The 23,416-nt window shown below is 39.8% G+C and overlaps 1 protein-coding gene across 13 annotated transcripts in view; it reads right to left on the reverse strand.

The window, feature by feature from the left end:
* The window catches only part of AKAP9 (A-kinase anchoring protein 9), a 109,492-nt gene that overhangs the window by 69,637 nt on the left and 16,439 nt on the right, over positions 1-23,416 (reverse strand). For 8 of the 13 annotated variants that reach the window (XM_081163116.1, XM_081163114.1, XM_081163110.1 and 5 more), the window contains exons 3-8: positions 13,690-13,734; positions 7,881-7,934; positions 7,341-7,511; positions 4,884-5,039; positions 4,037-4,234; positions 452-2,872 (exon numbers count right to left, since the gene is read on the reverse strand). In XM_081163116.1, the coding sequence (XP_081019242.1) occupies positions 452-2,872; positions 4,037-4,234; positions 4,884-5,039; positions 7,341-7,511; positions 7,881-7,934; positions 13,690-13,734 (3,045 nt within the window). The remainder of the gene's footprint in view (positions 1-451; positions 2,873-4,036; positions 4,235-4,883; positions 5,040-7,340; positions 7,512-7,880; positions 7,935-13,689; positions 13,735-23,416) is intronic. The other 5 variants (XM_081163112.1, XM_081163115.1, XM_081163117.1 and 2 more) reach the window with 5 other exon arrangements.

Genomic DNA, 23,416 nt, shown 5'->3' on the forward strand with positions numbered 1-23,416 from the left:
AATCAATGGCTTTAAACGTAGCATCAAAACGTCGGCAAATGAGCATTTGAGCTTATTTTACAAGACTTCAATCGATCATGCAAAATAAAAAACCCCTGAATACCAAAGTTCTCACTAAACATTGCCACATCTCTTCCGCTCCCTGCCCAACTTTTCTGCCCCAGATGTTCACTATGTACCATACTAAGAAACCATGTTTCCTTTGCAAAAATTCAAATCACACTTACCCACAAGGCTGTAACGTTTGCCAGAAAATGCTGACTCTTTACTAGTCCTTCTAGTGACTGGATTGATTTAGAGGGAACGTTCTCAATTTCAAAGCACAGCCACTCTTTTTAATGAGTTCAGTAGGACTTTTTTATGGGTAAATATGCATAGGATTACACGGAGACATATTAGCTGCTGAGCATAGCATAGCGGAAATGTTAATTGTGTGGGTTACCATAAATACCTGTTCAGATTTCAGCATATCCAACTGCTCCTGAAGCTCGCTTTCACTTTGCAAATGGTTCAAACATGAAGAGCCTCCTGCTAGCCCATCGTTCATTTGGTGAAAGTTATCCAACAGTGATTCTGGCTCTGATATTGAAAGTTCAATTGTCTCTTCCACTGGAACATGATGGACCACACTCTGGTTTGCGATCAGTTTCTCCTCTCTTATAGCTTTGTCATAGTCTTTGTATGAATCAGGAACAAAGCCTGTGTGTTCACAAACTCTGGGGTGTCCTGTCTGTAGCCCCCCATTGGGGTATTTTGTCTCATGTTCACATGAGTTCATATTCTCTTCCAGTCTGTGGCTAACTAGCACTTCTAGTTCTTTACATTTCACTGACATGTGCTCTTTATCTTGTTTTAGAGATCTAACTTCTTCATTTAATTGGCATATCTGACTACTCTTTAATTTCAATTGTTCAGAAAGATCAGAAAGTCTCAGTGAAAGTTCTAGCTTCTCACGCTGAGTGACCTCAAGCTTTTCCATAAGCTCTGTTGTGTCTTTTTCAACCACCTCCTCAACATCAAATGTTTCTGATCTTAAGATCTTCTCTCTCTTACCACAAACAATCGTACTTTGACTTTTCAGTACAACTGATGTATCTCCTTGTAAATGTTGGATCTCTTCTGTCAAAGCCCGGAGCTTGGCTTCATATTCCGCTTCTCGCTTGTCCTTGCTCTCTTCTAAATCCAATTTTACCTTTAGTAGAGAAGCATGGGTTTTTTGGAGTTCCTGGTAATTATGCTCAGCAAATGAAAAGGAATTCTGTAGCCTCTCAATCTCTTCTTTAAGTTCAATGTCTTGTTTTACAAGTTTCTCATTTTCTGCTATCAGATTGTCTATTCTGTTTTGCAAATCAAATTCTTCTGACTCGGAACTAATGCCATCAGGGAAGCTTTCTTCTGTATTCTTAATAGCATACTTCTTTAGCTTCTCTTTCAGAGCATTGCTTTTGTCTTCAAGAAAATTGTTTTGTGTTTCAAGTAAGCTACATTTTTCTTGAAGACTATCTTCTTGTTCTTTCATTTGCTTTTCTAATAATTCTGTTTTCAGCTGCAACACCTGAACTTCCTGCTCAAGTGTACCCTTTTCTTTTTCTCCTAGTCTAAGCACTCCTATCTCTTTCTGGAGGTCTTGGATCTGAAGCATCATTTCTTCAGATTTAGAATTTACAATAGACTCCTGCAAATCTTTTAGCCTTGCTATTTCTAATGTGAGCTCATTCTGCTTTGCTATTAAGTTTTGATTTTCAAATTGCATAGCTTCCATCTTTTTGCTCATTTCATTTTGTAAGTCATCCAACTGCTGTTTAGATTGCATAATCATATTATCTTTAAGATTTTCAGTGTTTATTCTGTGCTCTTGCTGTAGATCATCTCTAAGTTTTGATAGCTCTTCTTCATGGCTAAACAAAAGATGAGTCCTCAGTCTCTCTAGTTCAGCTTCTTGAGACTCAGCCATCCTGCCCAAAACTGCATCCTTTTCTCTTTCTAGCATTTCAAGTTTTATTTTGTAATTTGTAACTTCTGCCTCATGTTTCTCTTCTAATTCTTCCCTGATCTCAGATGCAGCAGCAAGTTGTGCTTTTAGTTCTGCGGTAGTGATTTGTAACTGGTCTACTTCATGTAACTTTGATTCTCTCTCATTTATGGTCTGCTTGGCTCTCTGAATTTGCTCTCTTGCAAAGTCCAGCTCTTGACAAAGATCTTCAACTTTATTTTGCAGAGCAGACTTTTCTGAGGATAATATTTCAAGCTGTTGTGATAAATCTTGCCTCACCTTTTCTTTCTGGTAAGTAGCTTCCTGAAGCATGAGGTTCAACTCGTTAATTGCAATATTCATTAAATGGATCTGGTCTTCATTAGTATTACCAGAGTGTAAACTCAACGTTCTCTCCATATCTGCTTTTTGTTGCGCAAGAAGCTTTTCAATCTCCATTGTATGTTCCCTAACCAACTCTTGCTTCATTTGCACAATCTGCTGCCCATGAACTTCCTCCAATTCTGCTCTGAGGTCTGCAAGTCTCCTTTGTGCTTCAAGTTCCATTCTTTCTACAGTATCATTGTCATGCTGGCTATCTTTGTGATATCGCTTTTGTAGCTCTTCCACAGTTCCCATTAATTGCTTTATTTCATCAGAACATTGCCTTTCCTTTTGTTTAGAGCTGCTTAATTCTACTCTCACATTCTGTATCTCTTGATTCTTTTGCAAGATTTCTTCTTTTACTTCTTCAAGTGATTTCTCAGCAGCTGACAGTTTTTTCTGAAGAATAAATATATTTTCTTCCTCTTCTAAAATTTTTGCCTCCAATTCTTCAATAGCTGTTTCCTTTTCCCGTAGTTTCCTCTTAGTAAAATCTTCCTCTGTTTTGCATTTTTCCTGTAATAGAAATAAGTTGCTTTATTTCTTGAATTACCATATTTGACTTACTGCTTTATAAAAACAAAACAAAATGATTTCAAGTGGTATGGCCCATTTTCTGCATGTTCTGAAGACAGCATATAGAGTGATTTCCAAAGCATATACACACTATTTTAAATAGATGCCTACCATATGTACAATGTGCTTCTTTTTACTTTACGTTATCAAATTTAACTTAAAGCCATTAACTGTTCATGTGCCTGTCCCAGTGTGTGTGTGTGTGTGTGTGTGTGTGTGTGTGTGGTGGGGAGATAATCTAATATCTACTTCAGGTAGAGGGAAGTGAGAGAAATGAGCAGAATACTTTCCCTGCATCATCTCCCAACTTGTTTTGATAACTCACTCTGGGCCAGTTTTGTGAGGAAAATGACCAATAAATATTAAGAATAAGCATACTGGAAATGACCCATGTTAGGAATCTTATGGTGAACAGATTGGGAGCAGGAGCAGGAGGAGGAGGAGGAAAAATAGCAGTAGTGATAGTATCTGAGGTGAGAAAGTAAGGTGGAGGAAGGTTCTGCTACCCACGCAACCATTTAAATGTAAACATTAGACTCCCTTTGGTCCCCACCATACTTTTTATATGTAATTGGGAGTGACACACAATTTAACTAGCATGACTATATCCATTACATCTATCTTAGACATTCCCCCCACCACATACAAACAACATGTATTATTAATATATTACAAAAAGACACATAAAAATCTAGTTCAGCACTGGCTTTGATGGTTTTAATTGTTCAAATTTTGCATAAGAACTGATAAATTCTTGACCGTTTATATAGCATCAATGTATCTTCCACATATGATATTCTAAGAGGTCCAAATTCATTTCAGGTTTTTTGAGTTTGCATATATTTATTTAATTTGCTTATTTAGTCGTCAACATATTTATATACTGCAGTACCATAGAAATATATCACAGCGGTTTAGAACAATACTTTCAATAATTCTAAAAGGAAGCACTTTTTCATTACACTCACACAATTACGCAGTGTGTTCCCGTGTTTGCATGCTGTAACAATTAGATAATCCTATACACTTGGGGCAAAGAGATTGTATCTCTTTTCAACCATCACCACATGCCTCTAAAAAACACAAGCTTAATGAGAAATATACCGTTTCGAAGGCAGTGACTCTCTGTTGCAGAAGGGAAACTTGCAGTTCAAAGTCTTCATTTTTCACTTGATAATTCTTCAATAGCTGCTCCTGTTCTTCTAGCTGTTGCTGATATGCAAGGATCTGCTGTTTTGCTTGCAGTAAGTCAGCAGCCGTGCTGCTATGACTAGTGTTCCTTAAAGCTTCACTTGCCTGCAACTTACACACAAAATTACTTATTAAAGATCAACTGCTTGAATAACAATTATCAAATTATATGGTGGTTGGAGCCAATTAGCATTCTTCATTTCTTTTCCATTAAAGCAGCACATGCGTTGTATTCTAGAGAATTAATGTTGTTACTCTCTGCAAGCCTGGAGTACAATATGGGCTCGCTCAGCCTTTCTGCCACTGTATTTTTGTGGGTCGTTTTTGTGAAGCAAACTGTCTTGGATGCAATGAGACAAAATTATTTGTCCCAAGAAAGGTTGCATTATGTCAGATATACATTCTCTTTTCGTAGTGCCCAAATTACAAGGAACAAAAAGTATAAGCCAAGCTGTAGCAGTTAACCTGTAGTGTGATGAGGCAAGCCAATTTAGTGGCCACACCTTCAGAACAACCTCATAAATAAGCCCACAAAATTTATTAGCTTTAACAGAATTGCAAATAGTTTGCACTGAAGTAAGTCCCACTTTATTCACTGGGACTAATCCTTGCACAGTGTGGGGGGTGGGCAGGGGGAGACATCAATATATCATACTGATCCTTCAGAAGCAGGACTTCTCAATGGAAGAAGAGACAGATTGCCGTTTATGTATTTTGGCAAAGCCTTCAAGGCTAATAAATTTTGTTACCAATAACTTACATGTTGAAACTGAATTTGCAGTTTTTGACTCTGTTCAGTCAATTCCAAAAATTCCCTCATTGTTTCATCCTTTTCTTTCCTTGCTTGTTGCAGATTAGCAGTGAGCTGTGTGATAATGTCATCTCTTTTTTTGATAGCAGCCTCAAATTCTTGTAACTAAAGGAGGTGAAATTGTAATATTAACATGGTTCATATCAGCAGCAGCTATTCTGGAGAAACACTAAAAGATACATCCCGCTCCAGGTGTTTCCAGCCCAGCTTTCCAAGTACAATTGTGTAAAAGAATACATATTTATTCACTAAGAATATTGTTTCCCTGATTAACACTTTAAAAGGCGAATATCTGATTCTGTACCAATATTTGATGGTCCTTTAAAAGTTCTATTCTTAAAGAGGCTTAAAGTGAACTCTCCCGTCCCCCATTCTAAAGCTTTTTCCCAGAAGAAGATTTTGGAACTACCGGTATCTGTTTAATAAAAACTGGACATCCATCAGAATTGCAGAAATAAAGCAGACCTTGTTGCAACCCTTTGCTCTGCCAGTTCCAATGGCCTCAGTGATGAAGGTAATGGCGACTGAACAGTAATGGATTTGGGAAAGGACTGGAACCTTCTCCAGGAGAGTTCCAAAGCCTCTCTCTTCCTGTCAAACTTGATGGACCTTACACTTCAATGTAAGATCTAGAGTCAAACTTGTAAAAGGTTGTACAGTCTAAAGGAGCATCTAAGATAAGTAATTAGCACAGCAGTATACAGTGTTTTGAAAATCTAGATGTTTTTTCATTCATTAAAAATTATTCTTAGGAAAAAAATCTGCAAATGTGAAATCCTTTCAGAGATTTCCTATAACTCAAGATTGCAGAACCAAGCAAAAAGCTCACAACCTATCCAAATAATCTCCATGTACAATTGTACAATGCAAAGCACAAATGAATGCTCACGCATACAATCTAAACAGCAAAGTATCAAAGGAAAACAAGACAAGCTAACATGAAAAACTGACAATTTTGCCCAAGGTACAATACTAAGCTAAATTTATCTGGTCCAAAAGCAGCTTCAATTAAATGCAGGAAACAACTAAAGCTGTTCATTTATTAATTTTTATTTAATCAAATATTTATCCCACCTTTTGGCTCCAATGGGGCCAAGGCAGCACATACCATTTCCTTGATTTAAGGTATTTTTTAAAAACCAGATGCTTGGTAAGAATAAGAATTATCTGGCCTATCAGAACAAACAATGCCCAAGAACCAAAGAATCACGAGCCACCTCCCAAGTGCTTGAATACACTCCCCATTTCCTGGTTCCTCTTCCACTGCTCCTTGCTGCATCAGGTTATCTCTACACTTTCTGGAATAGTTTTTGGGATGGGATTATGGGGGATACAAAGAGAAAGGGGTTGCACACAAAGCTTGGGCTGTAAAGCACTCTCCCTAATAAAAAGAAGCCCCTCACTAAGGAAACAAGTAGTGACTACTGCCACTGATAAAGACCCGTCACACTCAAAACACATTATGAAAACTATTTTTAGGAATGGAGTGGGTTTGCACAATAATTTTCTTCAACATATTTCGAGCTTCCCCTCCAGATTTTGTTTGGTTTACAGTTGGCACTGTCCTCTGTCAGCTGATGCACAGAAGCACCAGGCCAAAGGCCAAATAATAATTTATAATAATTTATTTTTTGTATGCCGCCCATATGACTGGGTTGCCCCAGCCACTCTATACATCTACATCTATAAATCAGATGCACATGTGTACATTGCCCATTGACACACGTGTAAATTATCTAAATGTGCATGGCGTGCGTGCAAATTACCCAGCAGTGAATCTACATGGCTGGCTGAAATCTTGTTCCAGTACAGTTGCACAAAAATTCAATGACTGGGCAGATTGCTCAGCCATCCTGTTCCCATGGTCACCCCCATCTTTACCGTGGGCAGGGACAGATGAGAAACCAATGTGGACTATGGTCACATATACACATTACATACATAGAACCTTTAATAATATGGTGCAGACACAATTTTAGCAGTCATTTTCCTTACTTAAGAACTAGGCAGGTGATTTCATTCTGTTTGTAGTACAACTCGGGTAACAAGGTTCTTCTTGTTTAATAGAAGGAACAAGTGCTATTTTGGCACTGTCCTTTTTAAAAATAAAAACACAGAAATAGGCTGCAAGGGGGCGCGCGCGACCCCATGTCTTTTCAATAGAGGGTCAATGTTTCTTCTGCTATAACTCACAGAGCCAAGAGCAAAACTCATGAACACAAAACCAAAAGAGATAGAAAGCATTACGACATATGGTATTCTTTCATAAAGCAAAATGATAATGAACATGGACACCACTGACATTCTTCTCTCTCACATTCAATGCCTTTGAATTATGACAAGCAATACTGAAGGACTGTGTGTACGGCCACAAAGCATGCAGAAAGCAACGTAAGGTAATTATACCTGTTGCAATCCTTCTGTACCATATGCTGCCCTCATTTCTTCTAGCTCTCTGTTTAGCTCTTCAATCTCTTGCTGTTTTCCAGCCAATTCATTCTCCATCATCTCCAGTCGTGCTATAGAATGCTGTATCCCAAGCTCAGAATAATTCTCTCCAAATCCAAATTCTTCTTCCTAAACCAATCCAAGTTCCTTAGCGTCTCAGCATTTTATAAAATTTGTTCAAGGTGAGGATACTTAAAACATTTCCTTCTCATCAGATAGCACTTTAGCACATTGCTATGGAAACCTGTTTTGTTAGTATAATTTGCCCCAGAAGAGCAGTAACAATACAGCGCTGCTGTGACATCAGTTATAAACTGAATTTTGTCTTCCAAAGATTACTGAAGGAGCAATAGCATACATATATAAACTACATAAGGTAGTAAACTTTTATGGCATGCAAGAAAATGAATTTCTGTTAGCAATCCTGATACATTCCCCAATGCAAAGCATCAAGTGTGTTTAGTATTGAGTGCCATGATTTAATTTTAAATACTATACCCTAATAAAGTCTGCAGGTACCTCTGTTCTTGTCAAAAAACTGCAACCATTTACCTGTATAAAAAGAATTTCTAGATGCATTATAAATTTAAATTGTAACTTACAATGCAACCCTGCACATATTTACTCACAATTAAGTCCCATGGAATTCAAAGGGGCTTATTCCTCAGCAAACATACACAGGATTACAGCCTCAGATTCTAGCTTTGCCTGATTACATTTTATTCCTCCCTCAAATTATGCAAATATAGCCAGTAAGTCCATAGCTTTTCAGACAGTAAGATATAACAAAGAACACTGCTGTTTTCCATGGCATGTTTTCCATACAAAAATCTGAACCAGTTCAGATAAACAGTTTGTATATTTATAGGGTTCCAAATCCACAGTGTTCAGATTTACATACCAATTTTCCATGTAGCACCTTTTTATTTTAAAAGATATGATATTGATATGCTGTCCAGAAGTAAGATGTGCATATCAGCAGAAAATAGATCAAAGTTTCTGTAATACACATACACCAAAAGACAGACTTTAAAAGCTGGCAGAAGTGAGTTATCAATGTATTTTTGGTGTTTCAGTGGGAGTTAATTCTATGACTTATTGCCTTAGGAGAATGAAGGGGCATGAAAGGGCCAAATATCTAAATTTTAAGTGACATGATTTTGAAAAGAATACTCTGCCATGATTTGCTCAAGATTCCCATAAAATATTGTATATGGGGGGGGGGATCTTAGCACCCACAACACTACTGATATGAAGCACCTTCACTGTATTCTTTTTGGCACCCGCTAAAACATTCTTATTTAGACAAACCTACGCAGATGTTTAGAAAGTTGATGAGAGTTTCGATTTGTTACAGTCTTTTGTTGTTTTAACTTTTTGCTGTAAAATTTTAAGTGATAATTTCATTGTTTTACCTTTTTAGTAAACCACTTTGAGTTTTTTTCTACAATCAAGCAGTGTATAAATGTTACAAATAAATAAAAGCTAAGTAAGTAAATAAATAAGTAAGTAATTCATTCCCAGAAAGCCAGACTCTGGGCTGAGGAATAGAACACTATTAAAATACAGGAACCTGCAATCTAATGTCTATGCTTACAGTACTGAACAGCAAAACACAGAAGTCATTAACATTACTGTTCAATAAAAAGAGCTGCAGAATTTGTCTGCTGAACTAGTCCGTTATTATTCCAGGTCATCTCGTTCCAACTTAAAACTTTGTTTTAACTCAACAATTTTCGCCACGGTGTAAAGGCACACAGAAAGCATGTGAATTATTAAGCGCTACTGAAAATAAACTGGTGGTTTGAATTAAACATTAAAGCATTAAACCTTTTGCAGCATGTGCAGATACCAATTCTAAAAAACCCTCCAAGGTACAATATATAAATGAATTCCCTATCAGGACAGAGCATACGACATTCCCCATCCTTTTCATCTCATACGTGAATTCTATCCTCTCATATTACCCTAGGTCCATCTTATATTATTATTATTATTATTATTTATTGAATTTATATACCGCCCTATAACCGCAGGTCTCAGGGCGGTTGGGATCCAGACCAGTGCAAGTAGATGCTATGTTTCCATGAAGAAACTTGTCCCAATATTGAGGTTATCCAGAGTGGGCTACCATGCACTGCGAAGTGATGCCTCTGGGAGGCATTTTTGCCTCTTCCTCTTCTCAAGAGTTCAAGAAGCACTTTCCGCCTGTGTAGGAGGGTGCTTGAAACTTGTCCCATGTGCTAACTCTGGAATTGTTGCTCGGTGAAAGGAAAGAGGAGCTCTCCTAGTAACTCTTAGCACCCTTAACAAACTATGGTTCCCAGGATTATTTGGGGCTGGGGAGCCATGAAAGCTTAAAGTGGTATAATGCTGCTTTAAATGTATAGTTCAGATGGGGCCTCTGGATACAAATGTCGTCCTAAACTCCAATGTGGGTACCTAGGATCCCATAGCCCTCCTAAACTATCACTACCTTTCCATGTGGAAGCCTGCTATGTAATTCTCAGCCTGCTATGTAATTCTCAGCGTGTGTCTTATAGATGCACAACAGAAAGTTAAAAGTTTATGGCAAATGTGCTTGCAACATATTTCCTTTATATAGGGTTGCCATGTTTCAAAAAGTGAAAATCCAACACTTTTGGGGGGGGAGCGAGCAAAGTTGTTTCGCTTTTATGGCAAAATCACAAAAAATTGATGTTTTTGAGCTATTTTTAAGGAAGGTGGAAAAAAAGACACTGCCAACATGGATTGCCATACATTTGGATTTTCCTGGACACACACCCCCCCCCCATTTCCATCCGGATGCTGCTTCTGACTACAGTATTCTGGATATGTTCAGGAAATTCCGGACGGATGGCAACCATATCATCCAGCATACAATATATGCTCAAGACTTAAAAGCAACAAAACAATTCAACGTATGGAATATAGTACAGTCGTATCTTGGTTGATGAACGCCTTGCGAGTCAAACATTTTGGATCCCGAACGCTGCAAACCCGGAAGTGAGTATTCCGGTTTGTGAATGTTATTTGGAACCCAAATGTCTGGCTCAGCTTCCAATTTGCTGCAGGAGCTTCCTGCAGCCAATCAGAAGCCGCACCTTAGTTTCCAAAGATTTTGGAAGTTGAACAGACTTCCGTAACAGATTCCATTCAGCTTCCAAGGTACGACTGTAACACCTTCTACCACAAGAGGTCAGTATCACATTTTTACTTTAAATTAAGTAAATAACTGGCCCCAAAAATGTATCAATCTCCTAAAATTCTGAAAGCATACCAGAGTTTTAAACAGCAACTTCCCATGTCAATACAGTAAAAGTCTTACTTGAAGCTGTAAATTCTCCAAATGATCCTCTCTAGGAAACTCACAAATGCTATTCCACTCTTGCTGGGTTACTTGGTCACAAGCATGGGGTCCAATAATTATTTTACATTTGTCATGACTCAAGTAATTAAGCAAAAGCTTAATGTTATTAAAAGTGGCGGACAGTTTTGCTAAAGGTGGTGCTTTAAGCAGATAATATTTTCCTTTAAAAAATGTCAGCTGCTGTCATTCTAGATTCTCCCAGGTAGGATCCGCTAAAACCATATAGTAGTAATAATTTATCAGGGGGGTGGAATCACCTGTTTTGTTACAATGGCTATATGAACTCAGTACAAAAATGTATTCACTTTTGCGTTTTTCCATTGCAAAAACAAAACCGTTCAAGGTATGCAACTGTCAAACAGTGCAATTCTATACATGTCTACTCATAAATAAACCTCACCGAGTTCAGTAGGACTTAATCCAAGTTAAGTGGGCATAGAATTGCAGCCTAAATCAAACTTTATAAGTAGCTGGTATTGGAAATACAGCTGGGGTTTTTTCTTTTTGTTAGCTTTGGGGTGGCTTGTGTTCTGGAGGCTTCCTGCAGGCAGCCAACAAACGAACAGGAACGTTGTAACAATTCACTGGCTTAGGGCTAACAACACAAGGAAAATGGGAAGATAAACTCTTTTTTTAACCATTATCCTATTTTATAGTTCTATAGCAGAGATGGGAAACCAGTAGTCTTCCAGATTTGGCTAGACTACAGCTTTCATAATCGACTACACTGGGCAACAATTTTTTACTTTTTGAATGTTGTCTAGATTTCTACAACTGATTTAGGGTATTTTTGCACTTATGAATCAGGAAATGGCATCTGTTTCTCTCCATCAGGTCAGGTTTACTGTAAACTGAATGGTGGGCATTGATAAAGGTAAGTACACGTAAATTGCATGTTGCTTCACCATTTTTCAAACTTCAGGGCTTGAACTTCCGTTTTTGGAACTCCTGGAATGCTCAGCGGCAGGGAGGTCTCTCTTCAGAGTCCAACAGTAGTCAGCCATCATGACTGCATCCCAGCGACCCTGATACCTGGTCTCCATCTCTTTCATGTCCTGATGGAATCTCTCCCCTTGCTCGTCACTTATTGAACCCAGGTCATTGAACCCAGGTTCTCAGGAAACCAGTCCATATGTGAAAATAGGTAGTGCATTTTGATGCTCATGTTGCAGCCCAGGTTTCTGAAAGCATTCAGCATGTTGTTGACAAGTTCTGCGCAGTTTCTGGCCTTATTGTTGCCAAGAAAGTTTTCCACTACCAGAACAAATGCCTTCCACGCTTCCAGTTCCAGTGAACAAAAACCTAAAAAAACGATATGTGGCCATAGCTCAAAAACTTGACCTGATTGAGCAAAACCAATGTGATTTTTGGATTCAGCGCATCAGATTCGTCCTAAATCAACTGAAAAAACGCAGACAACAAATTTGTTGTTGACCAGTGCTATTGGTTAAGCAGGCTGAGACTGATGGAAGTTAAGTGTTCAGCAACAACTGCAAGGCCATAGGTTTTCCACCCCGGTTTATAGGATGGTAGCACATTCTGTAAACGTATACTAGTATATGGGGAAAGATTTAGTATAATGTGAAATCCTGCAAACTTTATTAACACATGCACAGGCATGGGTTTTCTTAAATCTCTGCCAATTACAAAAAATATTCAGGTTCTGGGAATTGTAAAAAAATATATAGTCTTCAAGCACACCTTGTATTGGAGATAGATCTGGGAGTAGAGGAAGCAGATCTAGGGAGCTGGGATGGAGTTGCTATTATTAAGATTATAAACTTTGGAACAAGTATCCTCTGCAAACCTTAGCTGTAAAACTACACGTGTTTGAACTACACATTTGTGTTCACCATCAAATTGCAATAATTACTAGGAGTTTTCTACTCCTATCTGGATTTTTTACTCCACTTGATTTAGTTGTTTGGGAGCAATCTTCCATAGTCTGGACTTGCCTAAGGCTTCTTCCAAGCAATGGTGTACTGGCACCAAGCCAGTACAGGCGCTAGACTACTGCCACAACAGAGACAAAATAAAGCCTCTTTGACAATGGGACAGCCACTGCTATTCTCTGCTGGTGCTTGCCACAGACAGACACACAGCCTGTATATTTCTCACTTAATATGCACGGTATGTACATGAAACAAGACAGAAGTAATAGCTGTTAAGTGAAAATGGTTCATTTGCTAGTCATAACTAAATATATTTAACTTAAATAAATCAGAAGCTCATTATACATAAAATACCTAAGATATGTACAAAACTAGAAGCATCATTGCAGCTGTAACACTACATCATGGTTAGCAAGAGATGATGGGAGGGAATGTGCAAGCCCACAACCCATTCTAATCTCTTAACTATAGTTATAGAGATCAGAAACATTACATTTCTCTGTATCTATGTACTGAACACAGACAGACTTTTCCATGGGCAACTGGAGAGAGTTGCTGACCAAGTTTGCAAATAAATATTGGCACTATAGTCTTGCTCATGCTGAGTGTTTCCTTCATAGACATTTTCTCACCAAAAAACTTTCCTGTTAATAATTTTAGCTTACTCACCTTGGCATTTAATCTGCTATAGAAAGGAAATAATGATATATCCAGAACACTAAAAAGTATAATGAAATAACAGGTTGCAACAGTAACCGACAAGCTGTGATACAAACATTTCCCTTTCAAATTTCAGCATGGTTCTAATTTCTTATTTTTACATACCCACCATACCTGCACAACATAGAACTTAAAAAGCACAACCATTACATTTCATTTATAAATATCTTACATGACTCACTTTCTCTCAGCAAACATTAATGTATCATTTACAACATTTAAAAAATACAAAATGTTACTAAATATTTTACTGTTGTCTTTAAACAGAAAAACAGTCAAGTATGAAAACCCACTGCAGCACATGAAGCATTAATTTTGCTCTTACCTCAGAGCTATAATCATCCGCTGTAGTGGAAATCTCACTTTCCAGCTAAAAGAAGATAAAAAAATAAAAGGACAAAAATAAACACACCCATTTAAAACAACCGAATCCTTTTATTTATATGATTCCAAAAGGTATTTCAAATGGAGTGAAAAGCATAACAAACACCACTGCCTCTCAAGAGAAATTCCCCCCCAGCCACAGGCACCAAATCTTTATCCTTCCCTTTCACTGTGCAGTACTCAAAACACATGAGAGGAACTGCAACAATCATTACTTCAAGAGGCATAAACAAGCACCATTTATTACTGCTAAGAGCACCTAGAATTAACAATGTTCTGTACAAAAATTAAGGTCCTTTACAATAGGGATACCAAATCTGAAGACAACTGGGTACACAGACCTTTGTTGCTCTCTGAGGAAAATATGTTGCATAGGCTCTAATTAAATGGTGATTATAGCAATTAGTTGTTTTGTTCCACTGATTCTTCCAAATCCACACACCATTTGGAACTGGCACATGTGTATGTGTGTGTCTACACACACACACACACACACCCCTACACATCCCCACAAAGTCAGTCACCAGTGCCTAAATTGTTGTGGTCAAGCTCTCCCAGTCCAGGAATGGTCATAGCTGTCATGCCAGGAGAAGCTGGTAGAAGGTGCTTCTAGCCACTGAGGCTATCTGGGCCTCCAATAACAAAGCTGAATCCAAAACACCTCCAAAACTCTATCTGCTCCTGCTACTTCAAAGGAAATGCATCTCTGTCCAGAATAAGCAATTGACAAATTTCTTACACACGGGTACCATTCACGACACCTTCCCTCATCCACCCCACCACTGTGACCCAGGGCCTCCATGGCTTCTCCTGATTCAGATGTGATAGAGAAACAGAGATGAGTGTCATCTATGTACTGATGGTACTTTGCTCCCCAACTCCTAATGACCATTCCCAACGGTATAGTCATTGGGAATGAATGTGCTCTGCGGCATGCCACATCATAACTTCTAGGCAGTTGAAAAGAACTCTCCCAATGCTACTTCCTCGACTCACAGTCCCTTAGGTGCCCCCAGTTCCCGGTCCATGGAGCCAGTCCAGGAGAATGGCATGGCTATTGGTACTGAAAGCTGTAGAGAGCACAAGAAGTAGGAGCAAGGTCACATCCCCATCCTTCTTTCTGCAAAGGGCCACCGTTTTAGGGCAACCATCAGGGTGACCATGGGTCATCTGAGTCCTATGGCAAGGCCTGAACCCAGATTGGAAATGGATCTAAATAATCTGTGACACCCATGAATGCTTGTAGCTAGCTGCCCCACCACAATTCTCTTCACTACCTTCTCCAAAAGGGGGATATTTGAAGTTATTCCAATGCAAGGCGCCCAGGATCAATTTCTTGAGGAGTGGTCACACTACCAACTCTTCTAAGGCAGCAGGGAACATCCCATCATGCAATGAAGCATTGCCCATGCTCTGGACCCAGCCAGTCAAACCCCCCTCTGCTAGATAGCCACAAGGAACAGGTCCTTGTCCAACTCCAGTGGCTCCTCCCATGCATTAAAACTGCAAAAAGAACCAATTGCTGTGCAAAGTGTCCTTATTTTCTTTGATGATCAGCTCCGTTTTGGTTACTGAAATTAACACTGGCACCACAGCTTCCCTCTGCTGCCATTTATTTTTATGCTGCATTTGTATTGTTTTCAGATTTTATTTTATTTTAATTTTGGGTGTGAGGAAACCCATCTTAGAAACGACAAAAAGTAAATTATGGTAAGTGAGCAGGAGTCATAATGAGCAGAAGCTAGTCTTAAAGCCTCAGAAGAAGTTTCATTCCACTCACTCATTAAGACTATTACAGAGACAACTGCAAAACTTCATTCCTAGATAATTAGAGATCTATGTTCTTTGTGTAGGCCATCACATTCATATATATATATATATATATATATGCTTTCGTAGATTTTCACGGGTACAGGAATGCAGGTTTTGGTGTCTTCGGGTGTCTTCCCGTGTAAGAGTTGGGGTGTCTAGGCGACGTTTCGACGAGGTCTCACTCGTCATCTTCAGGCTGGTGCTTTCGGCTTCTTGTTACTAGAACAGAGCAGGATCTCAGTGTTTGAGTTCCTATAAATACTGTTGAGGGGGTGTGGTGTATAGCCTCCAACGTTCTGGGCAGAGAGGAAGTTCCCAGGTTAATGTGCCTTTTCTTCTTTTGTTCATTAATTACTTGAGGGATATCTTGAGTGATTACTTGAGTGATATTCTGAGTACCACTTAGGAGGGTCATTAGGTGTGGATTAGTTGCTAAAGCTTTCGTGTCTTGACCTCTTGAGCTTGTGAATAGTTTTTCTGAGAAGATGGCTGTGCTGCACTTAGTTGTGCTCTGGCTTGGCTTCGTGTATAGGGGCGAGCTGTGGTTTTGTGCCCTGTGCCAGCCAGATCTGTGTAGGGATTGCAGGGGGGTGCAGCATCCGGAGGTGCCACTATGGTTTGGCTACTGGATGGTGTCTGTAATTTATCTGTGGAGAGGGTCTGGGTTTGGGTCTGGTGTGGTTGATTGGAGATGGCGTTCTGTGTGCCTCTGGTTCTGGTGTCGGTTTTTGTGGGGAGGGCTAATTTCCAGATGTCTGGCAGGCGGGACGTGTCGTCACGCTTGTTCATGTTGTGAGGGTGTTTCTCTATCTCGATGGCTTCCATGATTATTCTCTTGTGGTGATGTTCCATGTTAAAGAGCAATTTGGAATCTGCAAAATTAATTTCGTGTCCTGTTTCTTTCATGTGTTGGTAAAGAGAGGAAGTTTTTTCTTCTTTTTTGACGGCATTCTTGTGTTCTGCGATACGTGCATTTATTCGTCTGTTTGTTTGTCCAATGTACGTGGCTGGGCAGACTTTGCAGGGTATTTCATAGACCCCTTGGTTTTCTAACTGGATTTTATCTTTTGGGTTTCTGAGGATATTGGCTATTTTTTGGTTGGTGCAAAAGGCTGTTTTGATATTGTGTTTATGGAGGATTTTGCTAATTTTATCTGTAGTGCCCTTGATATAAGGAAGGAGGGCCATGCCATTGTTTTCTTCTGTGTCTTGGTTTTTGGGGGGTGTTTCTTTTTGGATTAGCTTCGTAACCCTGTTTTGCTGGTATCCGTTGGCGATTAACACATTTGAGAGATTCTGTAACTCAGTTGTCAAGTGGTCTTTGTCAGCCAGGCGTTTGGTTCTGGAGATGAGAGTCTTGGCTACGGAGTTTATTTGTGCAGGGTGGTGGTGTGATTGTGCATGTAAGTAGCGGTTGGTGTGTGTTTTTTTCCGGTAGATAGTGTGTCCTAGGGAGCCATCAGGTTTTTTGTAGATTAGGACGTCAAGGAAGGGAAGTTGGTTGTTGGCTTCTATTTCCATAGTGAATTGTATTTTGGGGTGTAGGCTGTTGAGATGTGTGAGGAAGCTATCTAGTTTTTCCTTCCCGTGTGGCCAAATTACAAAGGTGTCGTCAACATATCTGAGCCAAAGTTTGGGTTTGTGTTCTGACTTGTCTAAAGCATTGGTTTCAAAGTGTTCCATGTACAGATTTGCGATGACCGGTGAGAGGGGTGATCCCATAGGTGCTCCTTCTATCTGTTTGTATCTTTGTCCATTGTGGATGAAGTACGTGTTGGTTAGGCAGTGGTTGGTCAGGTCCAGGATGTATTCGGGGGGATTGTATTTGTTTTGAATGGCTGTCAAGGCTTCATTAATGGGCACTTGTGTGAAGAGAGATACAACATCGAAGCTCACAAGTAGGTCATCGGGATGTAGGTTTTGCTTCTTTATTGTTTCTATGAACTGGAAGGAGTTTGTAACGTGTGAAGCGATAGATTCTGCATAGGGCTGAAGTTGCTTAGCGAGAAATTTAGCGAGATTTTGTAGAGGTGAGCCTATGGAGCTGACTATTGGTCTGAGTGGTGTTCCTTCTTTGTGTATCTTGGGGAGACCGTAGAGTTTGGGGCATCTGGATGATTTTTCTCTGGGGATGATTCTTAGCTGGATTTCTTCACTGATAGGAGAGGCTTTTATTTTGGATTTGGTGGTTTTTTCCAGATAGGTGGTGGGATCTGTTTTTATAGGTTGGTAGGTAGGGTCTTGGAGTAGATTTGATAGTTTTGCTTGGTAGTCCGATGTGTTCATCACAACAGTGGCATTACCTTTGTCTGCTGGGAGAATGATTATGTTGTTGTCTTTCCTCAGGTTGGTGAGTGCTTTCTGTTCTTCTTTGTGTAAATTGCTTCTGGGTGGTTTGCTGGAGCAGAGGATGTTGGTGACTTCAAGTCTGATTTTATTGGCTTCATCTGGGTTGATTTTGGTTAGGCTAGCTTCGACTCCGCATATGATGTTTTCCGTGGGGATGCGTCTCGGGGCGACTGCAAAGTTGAAACCTTTGGAGAGTACTTTGGTTTCAGTTGAGGTGAGGATCCTGTCTGATATGTTATGTACTGTTTGTTTCATGGGTTGTTGTGGAGGGTGGCTGGGCTTCTGGCGTTTCTCTAGTTTGTGGAGTTTGTTGGTGTGTATGTCTGTCTTATGTGAGACAAAAAAACCACCAAATCCAAAATAAAAGCCTCTCCTATCAGTGAAGAAATCCAGCTAAGAATCATCCCCAGAGAAAAATCATCCAGATGCCCCAAACTCTACGGTCTCCCCAAGATACACAAAGAAGGAACACCACTCAGACCAATAGTCAGCTCCATAGGCTCACCTCTACAAAATCTCGCTAAATTTCTCGCTAAGCAACTTCAGCCCTATGCAGAATCTATCGCTTCACACGTTACAAACTCCTTCCAGTTCATAGAAACAATAAAGAAGCAAAACCTACATCCCGATGACCTACTTGTGAGCTTCGATGTTGTATCTCTCTTCACACAAGTGCCCATTAATGAAGCCTTGACAGCCATTCAAAACAAATACAATCCCCCCGAATACATCCTGGACCTGACCAACCACTGCCTAACCAACACGTACTTCATCCACAATGGACAAAGATACAAACAGATAGAAGGAGCACCTATGGGATCACCCCTCTCACCGGTCATCGCAAATCTGTACATGGAACACTTTGAAACCAATGCTTTAGACAAGTCAGAACACAAACCCAAACTTTGGCTCAGATATGTTGACGACACCTTTGTAATTTGGCCACACGGGAAGGAAAAACTAGATAGCTTCCTCACACATCTCAACAGCCTACACCCCAAAATACAATTCACTATGGAAATAGAAGCCAACAACCAACTTCCCTTCCTTGACGTCCTAATCTACAAAAAACCTGATGGCTCCCTAGGACACACTATCTACCGGAAAAAAACACACACCAACCGCTACTTACATGCACAATCACACCACCACCCTGCACAAATAAACTCCGTAGCCATATATATATATATATGCAGGTTTTGGTGTCTTCGGGTGTCTTCCCGTGTAAGAGTTGGGGTGTCTAGGCGACGTTTCGACGAGGTCTCACTCGTCATCTTCAGGCTGGTGCTTTCGGCTTCTTGTTACTGGAACAGAGCAGGATCTCAGTGTTTGAGTTCCTATAAATACTGTTGAGGGGGTGTGGTGTATAGCCTCCAACGTTCTGGGCAGAGAGGAAGTTTCCAGGTTAGTGTGCCTTTTCTTCTTTTGTTCATTAATTACTTGAGGGATATCTTGAGTGATTTCTTGAGTGATATTCTGAGTACCACTTAGGAGGGTCATTAGGTGTGGATTAGTTGCTAAAGCTTTCGTGTCTTGACCTCTTGAGCTTGTGAAGAGTTTTTTCTGAGAAGATGGCTGTACTGCACTTAGTTGTGCTCTGGCTTGGCTTCGTGTATAGGGGCGAGCTGTGGTTTTGTGCCCTGTGCCAGCTAGATCTGTGTAGGGATTGCAGGGGGGTGCAGCATCCGGAGGTGCCACTATGGTTTGGCTACTGGATGGTGTCTGTAATTTATCTGTGGAGAGGGTCTGGGTTTGGGTCTGGTGTGGTTGATTGGAGATGGCGTTCTGTGTGCCTCTGGTTCTGGTGTCGGTTTTTGTGGGGAGGGCTAATTTCCAGATGTCTGGCAGGCGGGACGTGGCGTCACGCTTGTTCATGTTGTGAGGGTGTTTCTCTATCTCGATGGCTTCCATGATTATTCTCTTGTGGTGATGTTCCATGTTAAAGAGCAATTTGGAATCTGCAAAATTAATTTCGTGTCCTGTTTCTTTCATGTGTTGGTAAAGAGAGGAAGTTTTTTCTTCTTTTTTGACGGCATTCTTGTGTTCTGCGATACGTGCATTTATTCGTCTGTTTGTTTGTCCAATGTACGTGGCTGGGCAGACTTTGCAGGGTATTTCATAGACCCCTTGGTTTTCTAATTGGATTTTATCTTTGGGGTTTCTGAGGATATTGGCTATTTTTTGGTTGGTGCAAAAGGCTGTTTTGATATTGTGTTTATGGAGGATTTTGCTGATTTTATCTGTAGTGCCCTTGATATAAGGAAGGAGGGCCATGCCATTGTTTTCTTCTGTGTCTTGGTTTTTGGGGGGTGTTTCTTTTTGGATTAGCTTCGTAACCCTGTTTTGCTGGTATCCGTTGGCGATTAACACATTTGAGAGATTCTGTAACTCAGTTGTCAAGTGGTCTTTGTCAGCCTATGAAATACCCTGCAAAGTCTGCCCAGCCACGTACATTGGACAAACAAACAGACGAATAAATGCACGTATCGCAGAACACAAGAATGCCGTCAAAAAAGAAGAAAAAACTTCCTCTCTTTACCAACACATGAAAGAAACAGGACACGAAATTAATTTTGCAGATTCCAAATTGCTCTTTAACATGGAACATCACCACAAGAGAATAATCATGGAAGCCATCGAGATAGAGAAACACCCTCACAACATGAACAAGCGTGACGCCACGTCCCGCCTGCCAGACATCTGGAAATTAGCCCTCCCCACAAAAACCGACACCAGAACCAGAGGCACACAGAACGCCATCTCCAATCAACCACACCAGACCCAAACCCAGACCCTCTCCACAGATAAATTACAGACACCATCCAGTAGCCAAACCATAGTGGCACCTCCGGATGCTGCACCCCCCTGCAATCCCTACACAGATCTAGCTGGCACAGGGCACAAAACCACAGCTCGCCCCTATACACGAAGCCAAGCCAGAGCACAACTAAGTGCAGTACAGCCATCTTCTCAGAAAAAACTCTTCACAAGCTCAAGAGGTCAAGACACGAAAGCTTTAGCAACTAATCCACACCTAATGACCCTCCTAAGTGGTACTCAGAATATCACTCAAGAAATCACTCAAGATATCCCTCAAGTAATTAATGAACAAAAGAAGAAAAGGCACACTAACCTGGAAACTTCCTCTCTGCCCAGAACGTTGGAGGCTATACACCACACCCCCTCAACAGTATTTATAGGAACTCAAACACTGAGATCCTGCTCTGTTCCAGTAACAAGAAGCCGAAAGCACCAGCCTGAAGATGACGAGTGAGACCTCGTCGAAACGTCGCCTAGACACCCCAACTCTTACACGGGAAGACACCCGAAGACACCAAAACATATATATATATATATATATATATATATATATATATATATATATATATATATATATATATATATATAAAAGTGCATAGCCTGGTGGAAAGAGTGAAATAATTTTGAGAAAACAGAAAATAGATACACCACACAACCTAGAAAATTATGAAAGTGTCTCTCTGACTACAAGGAATGCTGGCAAGCTAGGAATTTGAAGAATCCCAAAAATAAAACTCTTCAAGAAAGTTCTCAGCAATGTTGGTTGTAAGACAGTCAGAAAATAAGTGAGCAAAAAGGCACTTACCCCATCTCTTGGGGCATGTATACAGTATTTTCTCTACATGAGAATGCCAGCTCCCTAAGCAAAACGTTATAACTTTCTGAGGACATTCTGTACAAGCATAGAACCTAATTGCAAGACTGCACAGAGAACCACGTTATTGGTTTTAAATGTTCTAAAAAAATAAAATAGGTCAACTTTGAGGCATAATGCTTGGCTACAACTGGCTATTTGCTCTGCCAAGAAATATAACTGAACATTAAAACCCTAGCCAAACAGATCAAATTAGATTTATTCTATTAGATAAACACAGAGATTGAGATCCAAATAACTGTGTGCCCAAGTGTGCTAACTCAAGAGGAAACTCCTTTCTAGAAATGAGGCAAGTAACAACTGGATATTTAAAAGAAGAAAACAATATAACCCCTTTTTGTGTCCTCTTGATTTGAGCTTTACAGAATACGGTGCAAAAAAGTGATAGGGTGAAAGAACAGGCAAATCCCAAAGACTGCCTTGCAAATCTTCATTTTACAGATTTACTAAAACCAAACCAACTTTTTGCATATCATTTTTCCTTTTAAAAAAATGTTCACTTTGTCCTACCTCTGTAGCCTTATGGTAAGTAAGAACAATTACTTAGAGATGTAAAAATGTAAAAGGATATTTTGAAAGGATATTATCATGCAGTCATCTAATACATGCATGGTTAGGTATGTCCTGTACATATAAGGTGCCAGTCCACTACATTACTCAGGGAAATCTAGCTATCTGAGGCTTTCTTCCCATTCTGTTTTACTGTGGTGTAAATAAAATACATACTGCATGGGCCTGATATATCAGTGCTTTTCATTACTTCTGTTCTTTTGGTTTTTTCCCACTCCATGAGTTCCATGAAGCAAACCAAACTTCCCTGTTCAAATAAAGAGAGTTAGAAGTTCCACTGATTATCGTCATTATTTCTGTCTGGCACCTAAAGATATGTAACAAAAGCACCAGGCAAGCCTCCCTGGGAAGAAGCCTCCCTGAGTGGGGAGCCACCACAGAAAAGGCCTGTTCTTGTGTTCCCACCCTCCAGACCTCTCATGGAGGCACACAAAGGGCCTCAGATGATGTCTGCAGGGTCTGTTGGTTCATATGGGGAGATTGAACATGCCCAAACTCTTGGTACAGTCGGTATTTGAATCCCAATCACTGAGTTGTCTGCTTTTTTGGTTGGGTGAGACAGTCCAAAAGAACATAAGCTGTGCTACATTATTCCTTTCTTTTAAGAGGCCTAGTTTCACATCCATTCGCAAACCCAAACATCAGCCCAGAACATCCTTTGCATGTCTCTCAATTTCCCAGACTGTGACATTGGAATTTGCTTCATCTCAAAAAGATTATACAGAAGAGCTCTTTGAGGTCAACTCATATCACTGTACTGATAGATGAGAACACTGATAATACTCTCAAACACTTTCCTGAAGAGGTACTAAATTTCCCTATATATAGCATCTCAAAGGATGTTAAGTGAATGATTACAATATTTGACAGTAGAGACAAGTTCTAAAGTGAAAATCAGAAAATAAAAATGAATGAGTGCAAATTACACTTTATAGTAGCAACACTTCTTGAAGAATTAGCACAAGTATTCTTAGCTTGCACAATAATCATGAAGTAATAATCTGAATGCTCCATATTTGAAATACTCTAAAAATCATAATTCATGTGCTATAAGTGGCAGTCTGCTCCAGGAATTCTATCATTAGATTGAGGAAAGCATAAATGAAAATTAATAGATGTGTTACCTGACTGGCAACCTAGACAGCAGCAGATCTTCACATAGTGCCTATGCTTCATGAGAATTGGAAATTTCATATTCAAACCTACATTAATGAGAATCTGCATATCTCAATGTCATCATCAT

This window comes from Podarcis bocagei (assembly GCF_964188305.1).
Source record: "Podarcis bocagei genome assembly, chromosome: 12".
Taxonomy (NCBI): Eukaryota; Metazoa; Chordata; class Lepidosauria; order Squamata; family Lacertidae; genus Podarcis; species Podarcis bocagei.